Source organism: Bos indicus, chromosome 3 (genome assembly GCF_029378745.1).
Source record: "Bos indicus isolate NIAB-ARS_2022 breed Sahiwal x Tharparkar chromosome 3, NIAB-ARS_B.indTharparkar_mat_pri_1.0, whole genome shotgun sequence".
Lineage (NCBI taxonomy): Eukaryota > Metazoa > Chordata > Mammalia > Artiodactyla > Bovidae > Bos > Bos indicus.
Window position 1 is genome coordinate 70410646 of NC_091762.1, and position 20406 is coordinate 70431051.

At 38.3% G+C, this 20406-nt stretch overlaps 1 protein-coding gene across 5 annotated transcripts in view; it reads left to right on the forward strand.

The window, feature by feature from the left end:
* The window catches only part of ERICH3 (glutamate rich 3), a 121671-nt gene that overhangs the window by 76891 nt on the left and 24374 nt on the right, over nucleotides 1-20406 (forward strand). For all 5 annotated transcript variants that reach the window (XM_019957259.2, XM_070786304.1, XM_070786305.1 and 2 more), the window contains 2 exons: nucleotides 6770-7071; nucleotides 13281-13517. In XM_019957259.2, coding sequence (XP_019812818.2) covers nucleotides 6770-7071; nucleotides 13281-13517 — 539 coding nt within the window. The remainder of the gene's footprint in view (nucleotides 1-6769; nucleotides 7072-13280; nucleotides 13518-20406) is intronic.

Sequence of the window (20406 nt, forward strand, 5' to 3'; positions counted from 1 at the left end):
TGCTTAAGAATGGAAGGCAGAAAGAGAATATGTCTGAGTAATGAGCTCTTGTCACTTTCATTCAAAGGGAAGGAAGATAAAGAGGAACCAGGAAAAAAGCCTAGGGAAGGAAGGCCAATGATTAGACAGAGAACCTAGAGAAAGCAATGTCCTGGAAATGAACAAAATGTTTAAAGAATTAGGCATGATCAACTGGGTCCAAGGTGTGGCTAGGTGAAGCAAAGTGAAGACTCTGGATTGAGCATGGTTTGGTAATGTGTTGGTTACTGGTGATCTTGACACAAGTTGCTATAAGGGAGTGGTAGGAATGCACGTTTGATTGGAGTGGGTTTAATACACAATTGGAGAAGAGCTGAGGCCAGAGATTATAGACAGCTCTTATTAAAGAGTTTTGCTCTGAAGGATGGAAATTGGGTGGCAGCCAGGAGGGAGGATGCAGGGGCCCAAGAGGGACTTATTATTTTTTAAGATTGGAGATATTATAATATGGTTAAAAGCTGATAGATAAGATTAATACCTGAGGAAGAAAAGCATTGATCAGGCATGATATAGAGGGAGATATTTAGTGCTTGAGTAGATGAGAAGAGATGGGACCTGGGGCTCAAATGGAGGTATTAGCCTTAGATGAAGTAACAAGAAGAAAGATGGCTATAGGGCAGAAAGAGATGTAAACTGGTGGATGTTTTTGGACCACCTGGAAGTTCTCTGCTGATTGTCTCTATTTTCTGGTCAAACAAGAATTTGTCAGCTGAGGTTAAGGCTAAGGGAGGAAGAATCTGGAAATTATAGGTGAGAGAAGAGGTACAAGTGGCACAGTGAATGGTCTAGGGCAAGTGGTAGGAATGCTGAGGTGTACTTAGGCCATGCCTGCAGTTGCTTTTCTGTTCCAAGTCAAGTACGCATTCTCCATATTTGTGGGCAAGTCATTTAACACATTTCTGTTTAACTCGCAGGAAAGCTAATGAATTCTCATACAATCACGCATGTGTGAACACGTAGCACTCACTGGGAATTGCTGTATAAATCCAAGCTATAAAATGTTTGGTCCTAAACACTTTCTATGGAGGTTTAATAATCAGTACCCAAATCTGATTGATGGCATCTACTCTTCTATTCAATTCTTAGGAGTATCTGTACAATTCTTTATATGATTTCACTTGGTTTCCTCTAGCTTCTTTCTTTGAAATGTTCAAGCTGGAAAAGATTGAAGGCAAAAGGAGAAGGGCATGCAGAGGAAAAAATGGTTAGAAAACATCAGACTCAATGGAGTCTGATGAAAACATGATTCAGTGGAGTCAATGAAAACATGACTCAATGGACATGAATCTGAGCAAACTCTGGGAGATACTGAAGAATAGAGGAGCCTGGCATGCTGCAGTCCATCAGGTCTCAAAGAGTCAGAAACAATTTAGAGACTGAACAACATCAACAAATAAAATGGTTTTGATATTTAAGAGTAAAGTGTATTCAGTCAGTTCAGTCACTCAGTTGTGTCCGACTCTGTGATCCCGTGGACTGCAGCATGTTAGGCTTCCCTGTTCATCACCAACTCCCAGAGCCTAGTCAAATTCATGTCCATCGTGTCAGTGATGCCATTCAACCATCTCATCCTCTCTTGTCCCCTTCTCCTCCCACTTTCAATCTTTCCCAGCATCAGGGTCTTTTCAAATGAGTCAGTTCTTCGTATCAGGTGGCCAAAGTATTGGAGTTTCAGCTTCAGCATCAGTCCTTCCAATGATTATTCAGGGCTGATTCCTTTAGGATGGACTGGTTGGATCTACTAGCTGTCCAAGGGACTCTCAAGAGTCTTCTCCAACACCACAGTTCAAAAGGATCAATTCTTTGGTGCTCAGCTTTCTTTAACTCTCACATCCATACATGACTACTGGAAAAACCACGGCTTTGACTAGATGACCTTTGTTGGTGAAGAAATGTCTCTGCTTTTTAATATGTCTAGATTGGTGATAGCTTTTCTTCCAAAGAGCAAGCGTCTTTTAATTTCATGGCTGCAGTCACCATCTGCAGATTTTGGAGACCAAAAAATAAAGTCTTTCACTGTTTCCATGTTGATGCATCTATTTGCCATGAAGTGATGGGACCAGATTCCATGATCTTAGTTTTCTGAATGTTGAGTTTTAAGCCAACTTTTTTACTCTCCTGTTTCACTTTCATCAAGAGGCCCTTTAATTCTTCTTCGCTTTCTGCCATAGGGGTGTTGTCATCTGCATATCCGAGGCTATTGATATTTCTTCCTGCAATCTGATTCCAGCTTGCACTTCATCCAGCCCAGCATTTCTTATGATGTACTTTGCATATAATTTAAATAAGCAGGGTGACAGTATACAACCTTAATGTACTCCTTTCCCGATTTGGAAAAATATGTTGTTCCATGTCCAGTTCCAACTGTTGCTCCTTGACCTGCATACAGATTTCTCAGGAGGTAGGTCAGGTGGTCTAGTATTCCCATCTCTTGAAGAATTTTTCACAGTTTGTTGTGATCTACACAGCCAAAGGCTTTGGCATAGTCAGTAAAGCAGACATAGATGTTTTTCTGGAACTCTCTTGCTTTTTCCATGATGTTGGCAATTTGATCTCTGGTTCCTCTACCTTTTCTAAACCCAGCTTGAACATCTGGAACATTCACGGTTCACACACTGTTGAAGCCTGTCTTGGAGAATTTTGAGCATTACTTTGCTAGCGTGTGAGATGAGTGCAATTGTGCAGTAGTTTGAGCATTCTTTGGCATTGTCTTTGGGAGTGGAATGAAAACAGACCTTTTCCAGCCCTGTGGCCACTGCTGAGTTTTCCAAATTTGCTGGCATACTGAGTGCAGCACTTTCACAGCATCATCTTTCAGGATTTGGAATAGCTCAACTGAAATTCCATCACCTCCACTAACTTTGTTCATAGTGATGCTTCCTAAGGTCCACTTGACTTCAGACTCCAGGATGTGTGGCTCTAGGTGAGTGATCACACCATCATGGTTATCTGGGTTGAAGATCTTTTTTGCATATTTCTTGTGTGTTCTTGCTACCTCTTCTTTATATCTTCTGCTTCTGTTAGGTCCATAACATTTCTGTCCTTTATTGTGCCCATATTTACATGAATGTTCCCTTGATATCTCTAATTTTCTTGAAGAGATCTCTAGGCTTTCCCATTCTATTGCTTTCCTCTATTCCTTTGCATTGATTCCTGAGGAAGGCTTTCTTATCTCTCCTTGGTATTCTTTGGAACTCTGCATTCAAATGGGTATATCTTTCCTTCTCTCCTTTGCCTTTTGCATCTTCTTTTCTCAGCTATTTGTAAGGCCTTGTCAGACAATCATTTTGCCTTTTTGCATTTCTTTTTCTTGGGGATGGTTTTGATCACTGCCTCTTGTACAATGTCACAAACCTCCATCCATAGTTCATCAGGCACTCTGTCTCTCAGATCTAATCCCTTGAATCTATTTCTCACTTCCACTGTATAATTGTAAGGGATTTGATTTAGGTCATACCTGAATGGTCTAGTGGTTTTCCCTACTTTCTTCAATTGAAGTCTGAATTTGGCAATAAGGAGTTCATGATCTGAGCCACAGTTAGCTCCCAGTCTTGTTTTTGCTGACTGTATAGAGCTTCTCCATCTTTGGCTGCAAAGAATATAATCATTCTGATTTCAGTATTGACCATCTGGTGATGTCCATGTGTATAGTCTTCTCTTGTGTTGTTGGAAGAGGGTGTTTGCTATGACCAGTGCTTTCTTTTGGCAAAACTCTGTTAGCCTTTGACCTGCTTTGTTTTGTACTCCAAGGCTGAATTTGCCTGTTACTCCAGAGAACTCTTGACCCTCAACTAAAATGCACAGTTGTCATAGGACATTGGTTTCCAGCGTTTTGTTAGCTTCATAATAATTTCTCCAAATGAAATCTGTGAATGTCCCAAGTAGAACATGTGGTGTCATTTGATGTGTCCATGCTGCAGCTCAGGTGAAAGTCAATTCAATGCAGATTGGTTTAAATGGGGCAGGGTTGGACCAGTGAGGGCTACAGCCTTGCTTGTTTGGTTCTACTCTACTTGAGATGACTTTGTTTATTCCAGAAGCACCAACACTGCAGAACTCCAGTAAAAGTTAAAACTATCCCTCAGGAGATTGATATCACTTATAATATTCTGTAACTTTTGTTACACCCATAATAATACCTTTCTTTAGTTATTTTGAGAGATGTGCTTTCCTTCTCCCAGTTTGTTAAAAATGAAGTTCATTTTAATTCATTTAAAACATACTGGTTCCTTGAACTTTTATTATGAGAAGAAGGGCAACTAAAACAATAGGGAGTTCTATTTTTAAAAAGTGATTTGGAATTACCTGTTTTGAGGTCCTTAGAAAACAAGAAAAGTTCAGCAGTGTTCATTACCAAAGTATGGAGGTTCCACACTGGTACCCATCCCTCAATCATGGGACCTCTTTGAAGAGGCATGGTAGTTATTTTCAGTTGCTAAAGTGAAACACAGGAAGAAAAATTGCCTAACCAAGTAGAATGCATACTGCTTTGAGCTTCAGTAATCAGAATCAACACCTCAAATTATACTCAGAAGTCAAATAGGTAGTCAGTGACGAGGAGAGCACAGATGTTACCCACTTTGTTTGTCTAATTCCCTTAAGCAGATGGGCCATAAAACGTCTGCACAGGCAGTAGGGAGGCATCAAAGCCTCTACACAGTCACAACATAAACTAAAAGTAACAGCATATCAGAGGCTCCAAATCAATGGATTTGGTGTTGCCATTGATAAGGGAAGAACAGCTTGAACAGAAGGCAATGCTAGTAATCATAGTCTTTGAAGATTCATGACACCTTTATTCCAAGGAAAGCAATGTGCTAAGTATATCATCATTATAGTTGAGAAATACTTTATCATGCTAATATGGGTGAGGTAAGTGTGTTCTCATTATCCCATTTTTCACGGCCCCTGATAGTTACTTTGAGTGCCTATCCATTTAGCCTTATTTTATGGGGAGATAGTGAAAGGATAAGTGATTAACTAAGCCCTCATATTTGCTACTGCTAGCCTAGGGATGGCTGAAATTTAGCACGATCTTCATTTGAAGAGATTGCCATTAGTTTTGATTCACACTGAGACGGTTTTCAGATTTTTACATATTGTTTTGATTCTTCCTGGACTGACAAGTCTTGACTACATTCTAATCCCACTCTAATTGGCTCTGTTCACCATGAGTTGTGTGACATGGAGAGAAATAACTGGGCAAAGTTCTAGAGGAGGAGTAGGGAGACCAGTAACTACCAGGAACCTGTTTGGGGTTACAGATTGTCTCTAGGCCTTGGTAAAAACTTCTCACTTTGTGTTAGTCTCTGGTGAGAGTGTGAGTACTTGCCCTGGTGGTAAGCCCGGCCGTGTGACATTTGTCTGTGTAAGCAGTCATCTGGGAAGACTGTGAGGTGATGGAGTCTAATAGTCGTGAGCTGAAATCCAGTTTCATCACTGACCTGCTGGGTGAAACTGGGCAAGTCATGGAACCCTTAAAGCCTCAGTTTCCTCGTTTGTAAAGTGATGATGATAATTCTTAATTGGTCTGTAGGGGAATGTATCCTATAACCTCATGTATACAAAGTACCTAGCAAAGAGACTGGCACAGAAGGAGCGCTTGATACTTTTATTGTTATCATAGTCACCATATTTATTAATGTGTATTATCATAATTACAATTCTTATTTTGATATTATCTTGAGAAACAGGAAAAAACTATAGAAGAATTTATTGATCTTAACTTTTTTATAACTGATTTTTAAAAATATTTTTTAATGTCTTAATACATTCATATCATCTGCTGGCTCACCAGATTTGAATTTGAATGACCATATGACCTCTAGAGATCACTGCCATTTTCAAAGCACAAAAACTTATTGCAAACAAAAATCAACAAAAGATTGTGGTACAGGTTTCAAAGTTGTTATGTGTTATTTGCTCAGTTGTGTCTCTTTGCAACCCCATGGACTGTAGCCTACCAGGCTCCTCTGTCCATGGAATTCTCTAGGCAAGAATACTGGAGTGGTTTACCATTCCCTTCTCCAGAGCATCTTCCTGACCCAGGGATTGGAACTCAGGTCTCCTGCTTTGCAGGCAGATTCTTTATTGTCTGAGCCATCAGGGAAGCCCACAGGCTTCAAAAGACCATTCTAAAAGTAATGATGACAGTTCTATTACAATAAGCGTTCAGGCTCCTGAAGTATTTGTTTAAAAGGTGCGAAAATATTTGACTGTGTTTCTTAAAAAAAAAAAGTCAGTTATTTAGATTCAACTTTTTATATAAGTCTTTTTTTGATTGTGATGTTGGAATAATACATTATCAAAGACTGAATGACGTCTTCTGATAACTATTATCTCAGCTTCCTTTTACTGATAAACCTGAATGTCCATTTATCACATAATTCTAATTTAAAGACTTGAATTTCTATCTCTCTACCTGACTCTATTATAGAGCCAAAAATATACTTTAAGGCACAAAGCTTAGTTTGAGACTATAATTCATAGTTATTAAGTTGCTTCCTTTTCTCTTTTATTATTGTAGGTAAAACTAAGAATTTTTTTGTGTTTACTTGCAAGATTGTTATATTAATAAGTAAAAAGTAGTTAATTTGTAATTAACTATGTATACTATGATAAATATGTTTCTTGTAACATTTCTTACTGGGGTAAGAGAAGTAGTTTAAAGATCTTTGCGGTTCTGCTGTGCATAAAGATTAATCACTCTTTATGTTAATGTTTTTCCTAGGTGCATTATTGCAATGGGCCTTGACAAAAAAACAACTTCTCCAAAACCCAGGAAAGAAAAGAACGCTGAGAAAAAAGAGGGACAGAAGAAGGGTGAGGGGAAACTGAGAAAGGATAGAGAGTACCTGATACCAAGAAGGAGAGAGATGGAGGGGAGCAAAGCCTCAGCTTCAGCTATTGTTTCAGCTCAAGAACTACACTCAGGGCTCAGTGAAGTGAGAACTGCTGTGGAAGAAATGGAATGTAAAGAAAAACCAGGGCAAGATGTCTGGGAAGATGACCAAGAAAACATATTTAAATACGGTAATGCATGACACGATTTTCTTTTGTTGTTGCTGTTCTTTTGTTGAAGTCTTTAGAATGTAATTATGAAAATTTGCAAAAATATCCATTAAATGTTGTTACTCAGTTTTGATCCTCAGGCAACTCTGTTGCAAGGAGGACTCTCCCTGATCACCTTCCTCCACTGTTTTGTGAGGAGTTCTATGTGAGTTGGGCTCCTCTTATTGAGTTGGGCTCCCTTTGTTGAGTTGGGCTCTGCTGGTAAAGAATCCACCTGCAATGTGGGAGACCTGTGTTCTATCCCTGGGTTGGGAAGATCCCCTGGAGAAGGGAAAGGTTACCCACTCCAGTATTCTGGCCTAAAGAATTCCATGGACTGTACAGTCCATGGGGTCGCAAAGAGTTGGACACGACTCAGCGACTTTTCACTTTCACTCTGTGTAAGTTGTCTTAGAGGAGGGCTGCCTCACTCCAGGAGGTTGGAGGTGCTTTTAGGGGAGTCAGGGAAGAGTTTGTATCTGTGTGGCAGAGGCTCTGTTCACTTCTGCAGGGAGAGACCAGAATTTTACCTATTTTTTTCAGTATCTGATGTATTTGAACTGTGGTGTTGGAGAAAACTCTTGAGAGTCCCTTGGACTGGAGATCCAACCAGTCCATCCTAAAGGAAATCAGTCCTGAATATTCACTAGAAGGACTGATGCTAAAGCTGAAACTCTAATACTTTGGCCACCTGATGAGAAGAACTGACTTATTTGAAAAGACCCTGATGCTGGGAGAGATTGAAGGCAGGAGGAGAAAGGGACGACAGAGGATGAGATGGTTGGATGACATCACAGGCTCAATGGACATGTGTTTGAGTAAATTCTGGGAGCTGGCAATGGACAGGGAGGTCTGGTGTGCTGCAGTCCATGGGGTCACAAAGAGTTGGACATGACTGAGAAACTAAACTGAACTGAACTGATGTATTTGCTCTGATGAAATTGATACTTTGGCATCAGGAAGGCACAGCCTGTATGATTATACAATGAAAGAATATTCCATAACTGAAAACATTTGAAAATATAGGCCTGGGGTCCTGGAGCCTGTCTGCATTTCTTGTTTTTTTATTTTTTTCTTCTCTTGCCTTCCCTCTCCTCCCCTCCCCTTCCCTCCTCTCCTCCTTCCTCTGCATCTTCTTCCTTCTAATCCTCCTCTTCTGCCTCCTTCTCCTCCCTTCTTTCCCCTTTAAACATACACACACACACACACATATGTATGTGTGTATATATATATATATCTCTTTACCTTATATGTATATACACACATCCTCATCTTTTGATGTTGTTGCTGTTGTTCAGTCACTAAGTCGTGTCCAACTCTTTGCAACCTCATTAACTGCAGCATGCTAAGCTTTCCTGCCCTCACTATCTCCCAGAATTTGCTCAAACTTGTGCCCATTGAGTCAGTGATGCCATCCAACCATCTCATTTTCTGTCACTCTTGTCTCCTCTTGTCCTCCATCGTTCCCAGTATCAGGGTCTTTTCCATCAGGTGGCCAAAGTATTGGCGCTTCAACTTCAGCATCAGTCCTTCCAATAAATATTCATGGTTGATTTACTTTAGGCTTGACTGGTTGGATCTCCTTGCTGTCCAAGGGACTCTCAAGAGTCTTCTCCAGTGCCACAGTTCAAAAGCAATTCTAAGACATTTCAGACTTCCTTATGGTCTAACTCTCATATCTGTACATGACTATGAGAAAAACCAAAGCTTTGACTATATGGACCTTTGACTATATGGACTACATTACCTTTGCTACAAAGTAATGTCTCTGCTTTTTAATACACTCTCTAGGTTTGTCATAGCTTTCCTTTGATGTAGTAGATATTATTACTCTCTCCATTTTAAGAAAATAAGGCTCAGACATACAGAGAGAAAGTAGCAGAGCTAGGATTCATACTGTAGGAAAGGAAAAATGGCTTTCCCTCTACCCATCTCAGGTTCATTAGCTGTGTCCATGTAAATAAAACCAATAGGAGATCAAAAAGGGCAAACAGAAGCGTGTTAGCAGGTGCGTTGTGCATATGGACGGGAGCACCCAAAGCTGAGTAACTCAAAGTGGTGGTTAGAACTTGGGCTTATATGGCATCTAATAGAAGAATCATACATTTTTTCAAGAAGCGACAAGGCAAAGGAAAAGAACTTTGAGCTTTCAGGGACAGCAAATTGTGGGAAAGCAAATATTATGTGGAAACTAACATTTAACATTATATAAGGGCTAGTTTCAGTGAAATTTATGTTGATTTCTTTGGTGCCATCTTTGGGCTGTTAAGGATCAGAGTTGCCTCCTATGATTAACTTCTGTCCTTCCTGGGAGAGAGGAAAGGGGAGACACCTTCAAAAATTTATGTCCTGGGATTCCCTGGTGGTCCAGTTGTTAAGAAGCCACTTTCCAATGTAGGGTACATGGTTTGATCCCTGGTCCAGGAAGATCCCACATGCTATCAGGGGCAGCTAAGCCTGTGCATCCCAACTACTGAAGCCATGTACTCTAGAGCCCTTGCTCTACAATAAGAGATGCTACCGCAATGAGAAGTCTGGGCACCACAAGTAGAGAGTAGCCCCCGCTCTCGGCAGCCAGGGAAAGCCCTCTCACAGCCAGGAAGACCCAGCACAGTTAAAAAAATTAATTAATTAAGAGAAAAATTTATGCCTTGCTTTTAGGGAAATAGGATGAGGGCTGAGAGCTCTTCTATTTACAACTTCTCAGTTGCCTTCAGCTCAAAATAATCCTTATGCCCAAGTGGCATAGTGTGTGGTGGCATACTCTGCTACCTTTAATACCCAGTAAGTCAACTCCAGTGAATATTCAGGGTTGATTTCCTTTAGGATTGACTGGCTTGATCTCCTTGCAGTCCAAGGGACTCTCAAGAGTCTTCTCCAGCACCACAGTTCAAAAGCATCAATTCTTTAGAGCTCAGCCTTCTTTATGGTCCAACTCTCACATCAGTACATGACTACTGGAAAAACGATAGCTTTGACTATATGGACCTTTGTTGGCAAGGTGATGTCTCTGCTTTTTTAATACACTGTCTAGGTTTGTCATAGCTTTTCTTCCAAGGAGCAAGTGTCTTTTAATTTCATAGTGCAGTCACTGTCTGCACTGATTTTGGAGTTCAAGAAAATAAAGTCTGTCACTGTTTCCACTTTTCCCCCATCTATTTCAGGACATATAGGTATGTTTATTTGGGCCATGTTCAATTTCTGTACTTTTTTTCTTAAACCAAAATGGTGCTATGAGTAGCATACTTTATGCCTGTAATACAGCTTTTCTCAAGGTCTTTCTAATGGATTTTAAATGCCCATTTCCATTTAAAAGAAAGGAGAAAAAGCTGATAAAGTCTTCAGCTCTCTGTAAAACAGTCACTGATGGTCAGGGCAGCAAGAAGCCTGTGTGGAGGTCAGCCAGGCAGAGTTGCGGCTGGATTGATGTTGACCTTGCACTGACTTGCTTCCTCATTAGTGGGGATGGTAAACAACAACCTAATTACATTCTCAGGGAGAATAAAGATGAAATGGAGAAACAGAAGAAATTATGAAAAGGGATCCAGAAAGCATGCCACTAGTTCATTCATACTGAAAACATGAGTAGATAGATGAAGGAGTTGTTTTGAGCTCTGATGCTAATGCAGAGCTCCTGGTTAATAGAAGACTAGTATTTAACTGTGATGATAGAACAAAGCTGGGGCAGCTTTGAATTTCCTATTTGAGAGAAAGCACTGAAGCTCCTGCCAAAAAGGATGCGGGGATTTTTCCTCTGCTTCAATAATATGACTGCAATTGTGTCCTAATTGTGGACACTGTACTTCTCTCATTTTAATCAGGTGCCACCGTTAGAGTGTATTGCTGTCAATATAGCACATATTGTGTGTGATTTCTCCTGTGCTACTACCAATTCCCTCCACTCCCCAGTCAATCACAATTACTACTGATCTCTAATATTTATTTGGGTTTCCCTGAGGGCTCAGTGGTAAAGAATCCACCTGACAGTGCAGGGGACCAGGGTTTGATCCCTGGGTGGGCAAGATCCCCTGGAGAAGGAGATGACAACTCACTCCAACATTTTTGCCTGGGAAATCCCATGGACAGAGGAGCCTGGCAGGCTCCAGTCCATGGGGTCACAAAAGAATCAGACACCACTTAGCAACTAAAACAACAAAACAATATTTGTTAGGTACCTACTTTCCTTGGCACTATACTGAGCACATTTTAAGCATTGTTGCTTTTAATATTCCCCAGTTTTGTGAGGCAGGTACCACTTATACCATAAATGAAGAAACTGAAACTTAAAGATGTTCAGCAAATTGAGATCACACAGCTGTGTTTGGTACCTGGACACATGACAGTGTGACTCCAAAACCCTCATATTTCACCACTCTGTAATAGTTCATGAAACTGAAGCAATTTATTCATGTACTGTCTGTCTCTGCTTATCCTATGACCAGCAGCAAATACCTGTTTCTGATGTGTTTCTGTGTGTGTGTGTGTTCTGTGGCTAACTTCAGCTACTCCCTAGGAAGACTTCCACAATCTCCAAATGACTTTTCTCTCTTAAATTTGACTCTATTCCACTTGTTTGACATTATTTCACATTATTAATCAAGAGTCCTATATAAAAATCTACAGCAATCAAGCCCAATGGTGTTAGAACTAGACTTACTGAGGGTCATGTATAAAAACTATTCAAACATGAGTACAGTATTTCTCGTGTATCTATGTCTTATTTCCTCTACAAAAATTGGATATCCGTTGATAGGCAGGGGCTGTATTACTGTAATGTCTTTAATCTTGCGATTTTATCCTCTTCCACCTGGGAAGTTCTCAATAAAGAGAACCTTACTGGACCAAGTGAGGAGTTATCCTCTTACTTGGCCTGAAATATTTGAATCAAGGTATTTGTTTTCATTAGTACTTTCTGTTTGTATTATGCAATAGAAACCAAATTTTTCATCTTCTTGCTTATTTTATAATTTTGTCCTACGATAATTTGCATTTCTCTTTTTACATATTAACTCTCTTTCATGAAAATATTCTCATGAGTTCTCTTTGTTTGCTTTTTTGTTACAGTTTTTGATTTCACTTTTCTTCTAACATGACCCTCGTACCTTCTCTGCATTGAAAGAGCTTTCTACTTATGCACAGGGCATGCATTTCTGAATTAAGTTTCTCTCATTGTGGCAAAGTGGACTACTCTCAAGTAATTACCCAAGAGGCCCCCACCACTGGAGAAGAAACCAGACTATCTAATAACTAAAACACAGAAAAAGGGAAACCTTTATTTTCCCTGTAATCTTTATTTTAAAGATAATTGTTTATTTGCTTAATTGGTTCTGCATGAAATCCTTTTGCTGTCTATCCTTGGCATGTTGTCACTTCAAGATTTTTAGTTTTTGGTGGAAGAAAAAGGGGAATAATTAAATATGAAAGGTGAAAAATTATAACCACAAGGGACAGATGGCGTTTATCTGATGTGACAGATTCCTTTTCCTGCTGCAGATGTGTTACACTTCTGTAGGGAATGAAGCAAATTCATGATTGTGACAAGCATATTCTATTTTATAAGAATTTTTATCCTTGGAATGTAATTATTTTATTGATTGTAGGAATGAATAATGCATATGATTTCAGTTCTAGCCCAGGTATAGAATCCTTCATAATGCATTTTTGATGTCCATTTGGTACTCTCAAAGAATTTACTATTCACAGTGTTACTTCTCAGGGCCTTTGGGCTTGATTAATTGAATTTTTCTACTTCACTATTCATTAACTTGATATCCAAATATTTTGAACATTCTTCCTATAAAATATGACCTCACTGGGTCTCCAAATTAACTTTCATTATTATAATCCTGTTCTCTTCATTTTTAATTTATTTCTAATTTATTGTTTTCTATCGAGTCCTTCTCTTGTCCATTTTGGTTATTGTAGATGACGATGTCCATTTGTAAATGAGCTTTTATTAGGTTTCAGGCTCGTCATTTGGAGCTTCGTTTCTTTAGTGCTCTTGTATATGTAACTGATTGCTATCTTTGATCATTTGCTATTAGTTTTCCATGTTCACTAATTGTGTGAAAAAGAAGTGCAGAAAGGCCCAGAGAGCAGAGGATAATGGAGTCAAAGTCCTCATTAAGTGAAATGGGCTCAGTATTAGGGATTCTATTTTCATTCTCATAGTGGAGATTTTCTTTTCTCAGAATATGAAGAAGATTTTGAAGCAGACGAAGAGAAACAAGATGGGAAAGCTAATGAAGAAGGACAGGCTGATGATCAAATGAATGAAATGTCGAAGTCACCCTCGGAGGATGAAAAAGATCATTTAGACCCTGAAAGGGAAAGTGAAACCTCTTTGTGGAAGGCACCAGATGCTGATGACAATGTGAAAGATGAGGGTGATGGATGCTCGGAGAGTGAATTGGAAGATGATAAACAAGGCAAGTTGTTTAGCTTATCATGCGGCATAGGCTGTTTAGCAAGTGTCGCTACTTTCCCTTATATTTAATGAGATAAGCCTCCTTTAAGACTGTTTAGAACGTGGTACCCTTACCAGAAGGTGCTGGTCACCCCATCTTCCGTAGATACCCATTATGGAATCCTTTCTCTTTAATTTGCTGGGATTTTCCAGCAAGGCGTCAGGTAAAACTTGTAGTGACACATCTCCTGTTTACTTAGAAAGTTACCTCATTAAAAATTTTTTTTTCAGTGTTCTCTTATGTGCACACACATATAGACCATCTCTTTTGGCTTTGGAAAATGAAAAGTGGTTCCTATTCAATTAAAGGAAAGTTGAAAATTTCTCCCTTATTTATGCTCATTTTTTTTTAATTTACTTTGAACACAAGATGCTGGTATATCAGTTTACGGAAAGATTGATAAAATTTCCCCTGTACAATATTCAAGCCTAAAATGATTCTGAATTTCATAGGGAAAATACATAGTATTTCAGGTAGATAAAAAAACCCTCATTATATGTGGCATATCTTGAATTTTTAAGATTTTTAAAAACATGGCAAGTTACTAAGATAATATCCAAAGAAGGAATCCATTTCTGGCTTTGTCCCTTGAAAATGTTTGGCCAAGGCTATGTAGGTCTTAGTAAATAAATGATATATCTTCCCTGGTACATTCTGGGCATTTTATCAGTGATAATAATAGCCTCTTATATTTAAGTGTGTGTATGTCTATGCAGTTTGCTTTAAACTAGAGAAATGAGGTCACATTATGATGAGTTTTTGAATTGCTGTCCATTTTCTCCATTTTTCACCTCTCAAATTTTTTCCTGTATAAAAATATCAAAAGTTTGAATTCAAGGGATATATTTGAATTATACAAAATAAGAGTAAATTAAGTAATGAAGTAATCACAAGAACAAATAGTTTGTCACTTTGTCCTCTTCAAGAAAGAATTTAAGAAAACCTATCCTAAAATTTCATGCAGACATACACAGGGCAATAAAATAAAGAACAGAAATTATTTAGAGTAAGAGAGAAGATAATTTTGCTAGGAGCTGCATAGGGGATCATGACTACCCTTGAGTTAAAATAATCCTGAACTTCCTGATAGTCAAAGCAAAGAGTGAAGCGATGTGAAAAGCACAATGTGACAACACATTGTAAAAAACACAATGTGAAAAACTAGAATGACTTTAACTTTCAATACATTTGAAAAGATTTGCTGCCATTTCAATTACAGTTGAAAGAGCTACTGTATATTAATAGTCAGGCACTGAAAATTTTTAGTAAAGTCTTAAATTAAGCCTTTTAAATTTCTCAGTACTTAACATTTTATATTTCTAGGCATGCCTAATATATGTTTCTTTTCTCATCTTGAATGTAAATGTTGAATTTAATTCATATTCCTATATGATATAGAAAAAGTTAAAAGAATTGTATGGAAAAGTGATGTCACCTGAATCCTATTTTAAAGAAACTATACTTGAACCGGGAAAACAGTTTGAAAATGTGTTTGTGTATAAATATAATCTAGTCAAAACAAAGAGGAACTCAATTTTTTATCTCTTCAATGATGGTAGGGAATTGTCATCTATTGATTTTGTCAAGAGTCAGTACATTATTTCAATATATGGTCATCTGAGGATTATTTTTGTGCTGTGTTATCAACTTCCTTCCTGGGATCAAATGAATTTCTTCCAAGATCGAATAATTTTTTAATGTTCAAGCAGACAAAGATATATGCAGTACTTGAATTTTACTTGGAGGGAAAGCTTTAATCATTTAGACCTGTGATTATTGAATAGCTGACAATGATGGTAAGCTTTAACACTGAATACTGCTTGCAGTTAAATAACTGGAATCCCATGTTTAGGAAAGAATCCTATAGGTATTGTTTATAAGACTCGATTTTGTGCCGAGCTCATATTAACTATTTCACATGAATTATCTGATTTACCTCAAACAACTTTTAAAAAAGCAGGTACTTTTTGCCTCCATTTTACAAGTAAAGAAACTTGGAAATAATGAGATTAAGTAACTCACACAGCTGGAAAGTGGTGGAGCCAAGACGCAAAATTCAGAGCCTGGATTTTGGAGAAAAACAATGTAACGTTTCTCCAAATCAGTCAACATCTACTTGTCTAAAATTAATGCAAATGCCTCTAATAAAAGGATTTTGTTTCCTTAAGAACGTATATTTTAAAGAGGCATTTATCTTGAGCTCTTCATCTTATTCTATTTTTTAGCTTCTGTTTTGTGATTTTGTTTTGCTTTTAAACAGAAGAAAATAAAATGGAAAAATTTTAATTTTACCTAAATTTACCTTTCTCTTCCATTGATCCACTCCCCGGCCTGTTGCTCATTTCCAGTTCATTGCCCTCCTCTTCCATGAGACTCTCCTACTTCCACAGCCTTCACTGAGCTCTTTATTTTATGAAACTTTATCATGCCATAATTCATTTTCCACTTACAGTTCCATGTGTGTTAAATTTTGCCTTTAAAATTAATCACCCAAATTAATAACACACAGATTAATTATACTACAAAAGCTAAGACAGTGTTGTTTTTGTTATTTCTCACAGAGGCAATTTCCTAAAGGATATTTTGTGAATATTAAGAATTACTTGATTAACACCAAGAGTCCCAAAATACTTTTGTCAGTGCCATGCTATCTAGTTACATTTACACTATGTGATTATTATTAGAATTTTATTCAAAACATTGTGTAGAGTTAGCTGCATAAGGTAGGTATAGAATACATAATATTTTAAATAGTTATGTAATGAAAACTATCAGAACATGTAGAATCTAGTCCACAATGTTGGGACATTTAAAAGCCCCAAGTTAAACTGGTTAACTATTTTTCTTTCAGTAATGACATTTTTTAACAATCCTTTTTAAGAGCTCCTTTGCATTCCTGAGATTTACATTTAATCTTTGCCATTATTCTGAAGTAAAAATCTCATTGCTTATTACCATTTCTTTCTTCCACCTACAGGCTCTTTTATTTTCCATCCCATTATTTTGATAACCTGACCCTGTGTTATTCAAAAATATTCTTTTTAGCATGCAGAGTATCAGAATTAGAGATTTCATCCGGCAAACAAGAAATGTGTATTAAAAATGATAATGACATAATAGATTCCTTGGTACGCTCTATTGAAAAGCCAGACAGCATTTCATCTTCAAAAGTCTAAGAGGCATATTGTGACCACTGCATCCTAGACACTGGTACATCCTTTTTATTGACATGATTAAGAATCTTGCTGTTAGTGTTTGGATGCGTTTCATTTGAACCTGCCTGCACCTGTTCCCAGAGGGCAAACAATTGCCCAGGCTGTCACTCCCGTGACAAGTCGGCCCCATTTAAACTGCCAGCAAACAATTGTATCGGCCTGCCTTGATAAATACCCTGTGCTGAGCGGCTCACAAGTGATGGAGTGCCAGGGACTGAGCACCCACTAAGAGAAGACCCTACTTTGAGAATGATGTGTGAGACTTCCCTTCATTTAAAAAGAATGACAGCTTCCTTTTCTCTGCGTTTGTGTTGACAACCCTGGGAGCTAATTCACGACTTGAAAATACATTGTCATAGATAAATGTTATAAGGTTGAGGGGGAAAGTGTCATGTTGCTGAGAACAGACTTTTGTGGACAGTTTGGCTGATAGTACCTATGAGTAAGAGGTAAAGACTAAGTAGCTCCTTATGAGAAAGAGAACGGGGGGAAGCGGAGGGAGAGAGAGAGGCGGCATCTGTTCCCATAACACAAAGAAAGGAACAAGAATTAAAGCAATTTTTTTCTAGTAAAAAAGATAATATTTCACTTGCGCTATTTTTCACTCTATTGAAGCAGTCGGCGTTAAATACTTTAAAAATCTCAGTGTCACAAAAATATTCTCTTTACCTGACATACTTCAGATATCTCACTCTTCCTTTCTGGGTCTGACTATGGGCTTGAAGAGATGGATATGAGGGAATGATGCTCCTTCTATGTTGAAATTGCATATGCTCTGAAACCACACTCTATGGACTTCAGTAATCCTTAGACAACAGAGGGTTAGGGGAAGATTGTAGGCAGCTTTTGGTCAGAAATCTGCATTTTTTTGCATGGTTAGTCACATTTTAATTTTTCTTAACTGTAAGAATTGCTCATTTTATCTTCACTTTTGGATCACTGAAGTAGGATGGCTTTCAGATGGATACTTAAATGCAGCATCATCTTTTAGTTCCCATAAATTACTTATCTATGAGGTGCTTCTCTATAGTTTTGAATCTGCCTTGTACATGGCAGTGATATTATTGAGACACTCAATAAAATCTTGTGAAATGCATGGCTGGTGGACTACATTAATGGATAAATTGAAAAAGACTTAAGCAGCACAGTGTGATACATGATTTGATTATATTCTCAGTATTTTAAGTATTCATATTAATGTTTAGAAAACCCAATTAAAGTTAAATATGGAGGAACTTTTAAGCTTGCTTCTTCTCCTCCTGCTACATCTGAATTTATTTTAGATATTTACCCTTACAAAGTAATGTATATATTTATCTTACTGATGCACTGATAATGAGCTCATTTCATTATCAAGAGAGGACATATGTTCTCCCTTACACCAAATACAAACATGTCATTGAAAATGTGAAAGTGTTAGTTGCTCACTTGTGTCCAACTCTTTGCAACCCCATGGACTGTAGCCCACCAAGCTCCTCTGTCCATGGACTTCTTTAGGTGAGAATACTTGTGTGGGTATCCATTCCCTTCTCCAGGGAATCTTCCACACCCAGGGATTGAACTCGGGGGGAAACATCTCATTACAAAAGCAGTATTTTACAAAAGCTGTTCCTTTATAGCTAATGGACAGTGGATATTATTTAACTTCTGTAGTTTTTACCTTCTAAATCAAGAAAAAGAAGATAAGTATTCCTTGGGATTAAATGAATTGCTTGTAAAGTGCTTACCTCATTGCTTGGTGTAGAGTAGGTGCATAATCATGATCAAGTTTTGTCTTATTTTACTCATTAAATGGTGACTGTGACTACTATTCATAATATAATGTACAGGGTGAAATCACAAGAAAGATTTATTAGAATGTTACTTATCATGCCTTAGGAAGCATCACTACGAACAAAGCTAGTGGAGGTGATGGAATTCCAGTTGAGCTATTTCAAATAATAATAATGTGAAAGTGCTACACTCAATATATCAGCAAATTTGGAAAACTCAGCAGTGGCCACAGGACTGGAAAAGGTCAGTTTTCATTCCAATCCCAAAGAAAAGCAATGCCACAGAATGCTCAAAGTGTACCACACAATTGCACTCATCTCACACGCTAGTAAAGTAATGCTCAAAATTCTCCAAGCCAGGCTTCAGCAATACATGAACTGTGAACTTCCAGATGTTCAAGCTGGTTTTAGAGAAGGCAGAGGAACCAGAGATCAAATTGTCAACATCCACTGGATCATCAAAAAAGCAAGAAAAACATCTATTTTTGCTTTATTGACTATGCCAAAACCTTTGACTGTGTGGATCACAATAAACTGGAAAATTCTGAAAGAGGTGGGAAACCTCGACCACCTGACCTGCCTCTTGAGAAACCTGTATGCAGCTCAGGAAGCAACAGTTAGAACTGGACATGGAACAACAGACTGGTTCCAAATGGGAAAAGGAGTACGTCAAGGCTGTATATTGTCACCCTGCTCATTTAACTTATATGCAGAGTACATCATGAGAAATGCGGGGCTGGAAGAAGCACAAGCTGGAGTCAAGATTGCCAGGAGAAATATCAATCACCTCAGATATACAGATGACACCACCCTTTTGGCAGAAAGTGAAGAGGAACTAAAAAGCCTCTTGATGAAAGTAAAAGAGGAGAGTGAAAAAGCCCAACATTCAGAAAACTAAGATCATGGCATCCGGTCCCATCACTTCATGGCAAATAGATGGGGAAACAGTGGCTGACTTTATTTTTTGGGCTCCAAAATCACTGCAGATGGTGATTGCAGCCATGAAATTAAAAGACACTTACTCCTTGGAAGGAAAGTTATGACCAACCTAGACAGCATATTAAAAGGCAGAGACATTACTTTGCCAACAAAGGTTGGTCTAGTCAAGGCTTTTGTTTTTCCAGTGGTCATGTATGGATGTGAGAGTTGGACTATAAAGAAGGCTGAGCACTTAAAAATTGATGCTTTTGAACTGCGGTGTTGGAGAAGACCCTTGAGAGTCCCTTAGACTGTAAGGAGATCCAACCAATCCATCCTAAAGGAGATCAGTCCTGGGTGTTCATTGGAAGGACTGATGTTGAAGCTGAAACTCCAATACTTTGGCCACCTGATGTGAAGAGCTGACTCATTTGAAAACACCCTGATGCTGGAAAAGATTGAGGGCAGGAGGAGAAGGGGATGAGAGAGGATGAGATGACTGGATGGCATCACCGACTCAGTGCACGTGGGTTTGGGTAAACTCTCGGAGTTGGTAATGGACAGGGAGGCCTGGTGTGTTCCGGTTCATGGGCTTGCAAAGAGTCGGACCTGACTGAGCAACTGAACTGACTATCATGTATAATATTAGGGAAGAAGACTGAAAATCATAAAGAAATTATTATTTGATTTGGTGAGATTAATTTTATCATGTAATTTCTGTAATTATTTATTGAGAACAATAGGTAGAATTTACAGCCAAGAAAACAGAGGCTTAGAGAAGTAGCATAACCAAAGTCGTAGGTAATGAGTAGCTTAGTCATGATTGGAGCACCTAGGGTTGTTTTACAGAAAAACATAGTGTTTTCTCTCAATCTTATGTGCGAAATAGTGATGTAAAAGAAGAAATTATTATCACTGTGTAGTTTTGATTGCATGAAGAGAAAA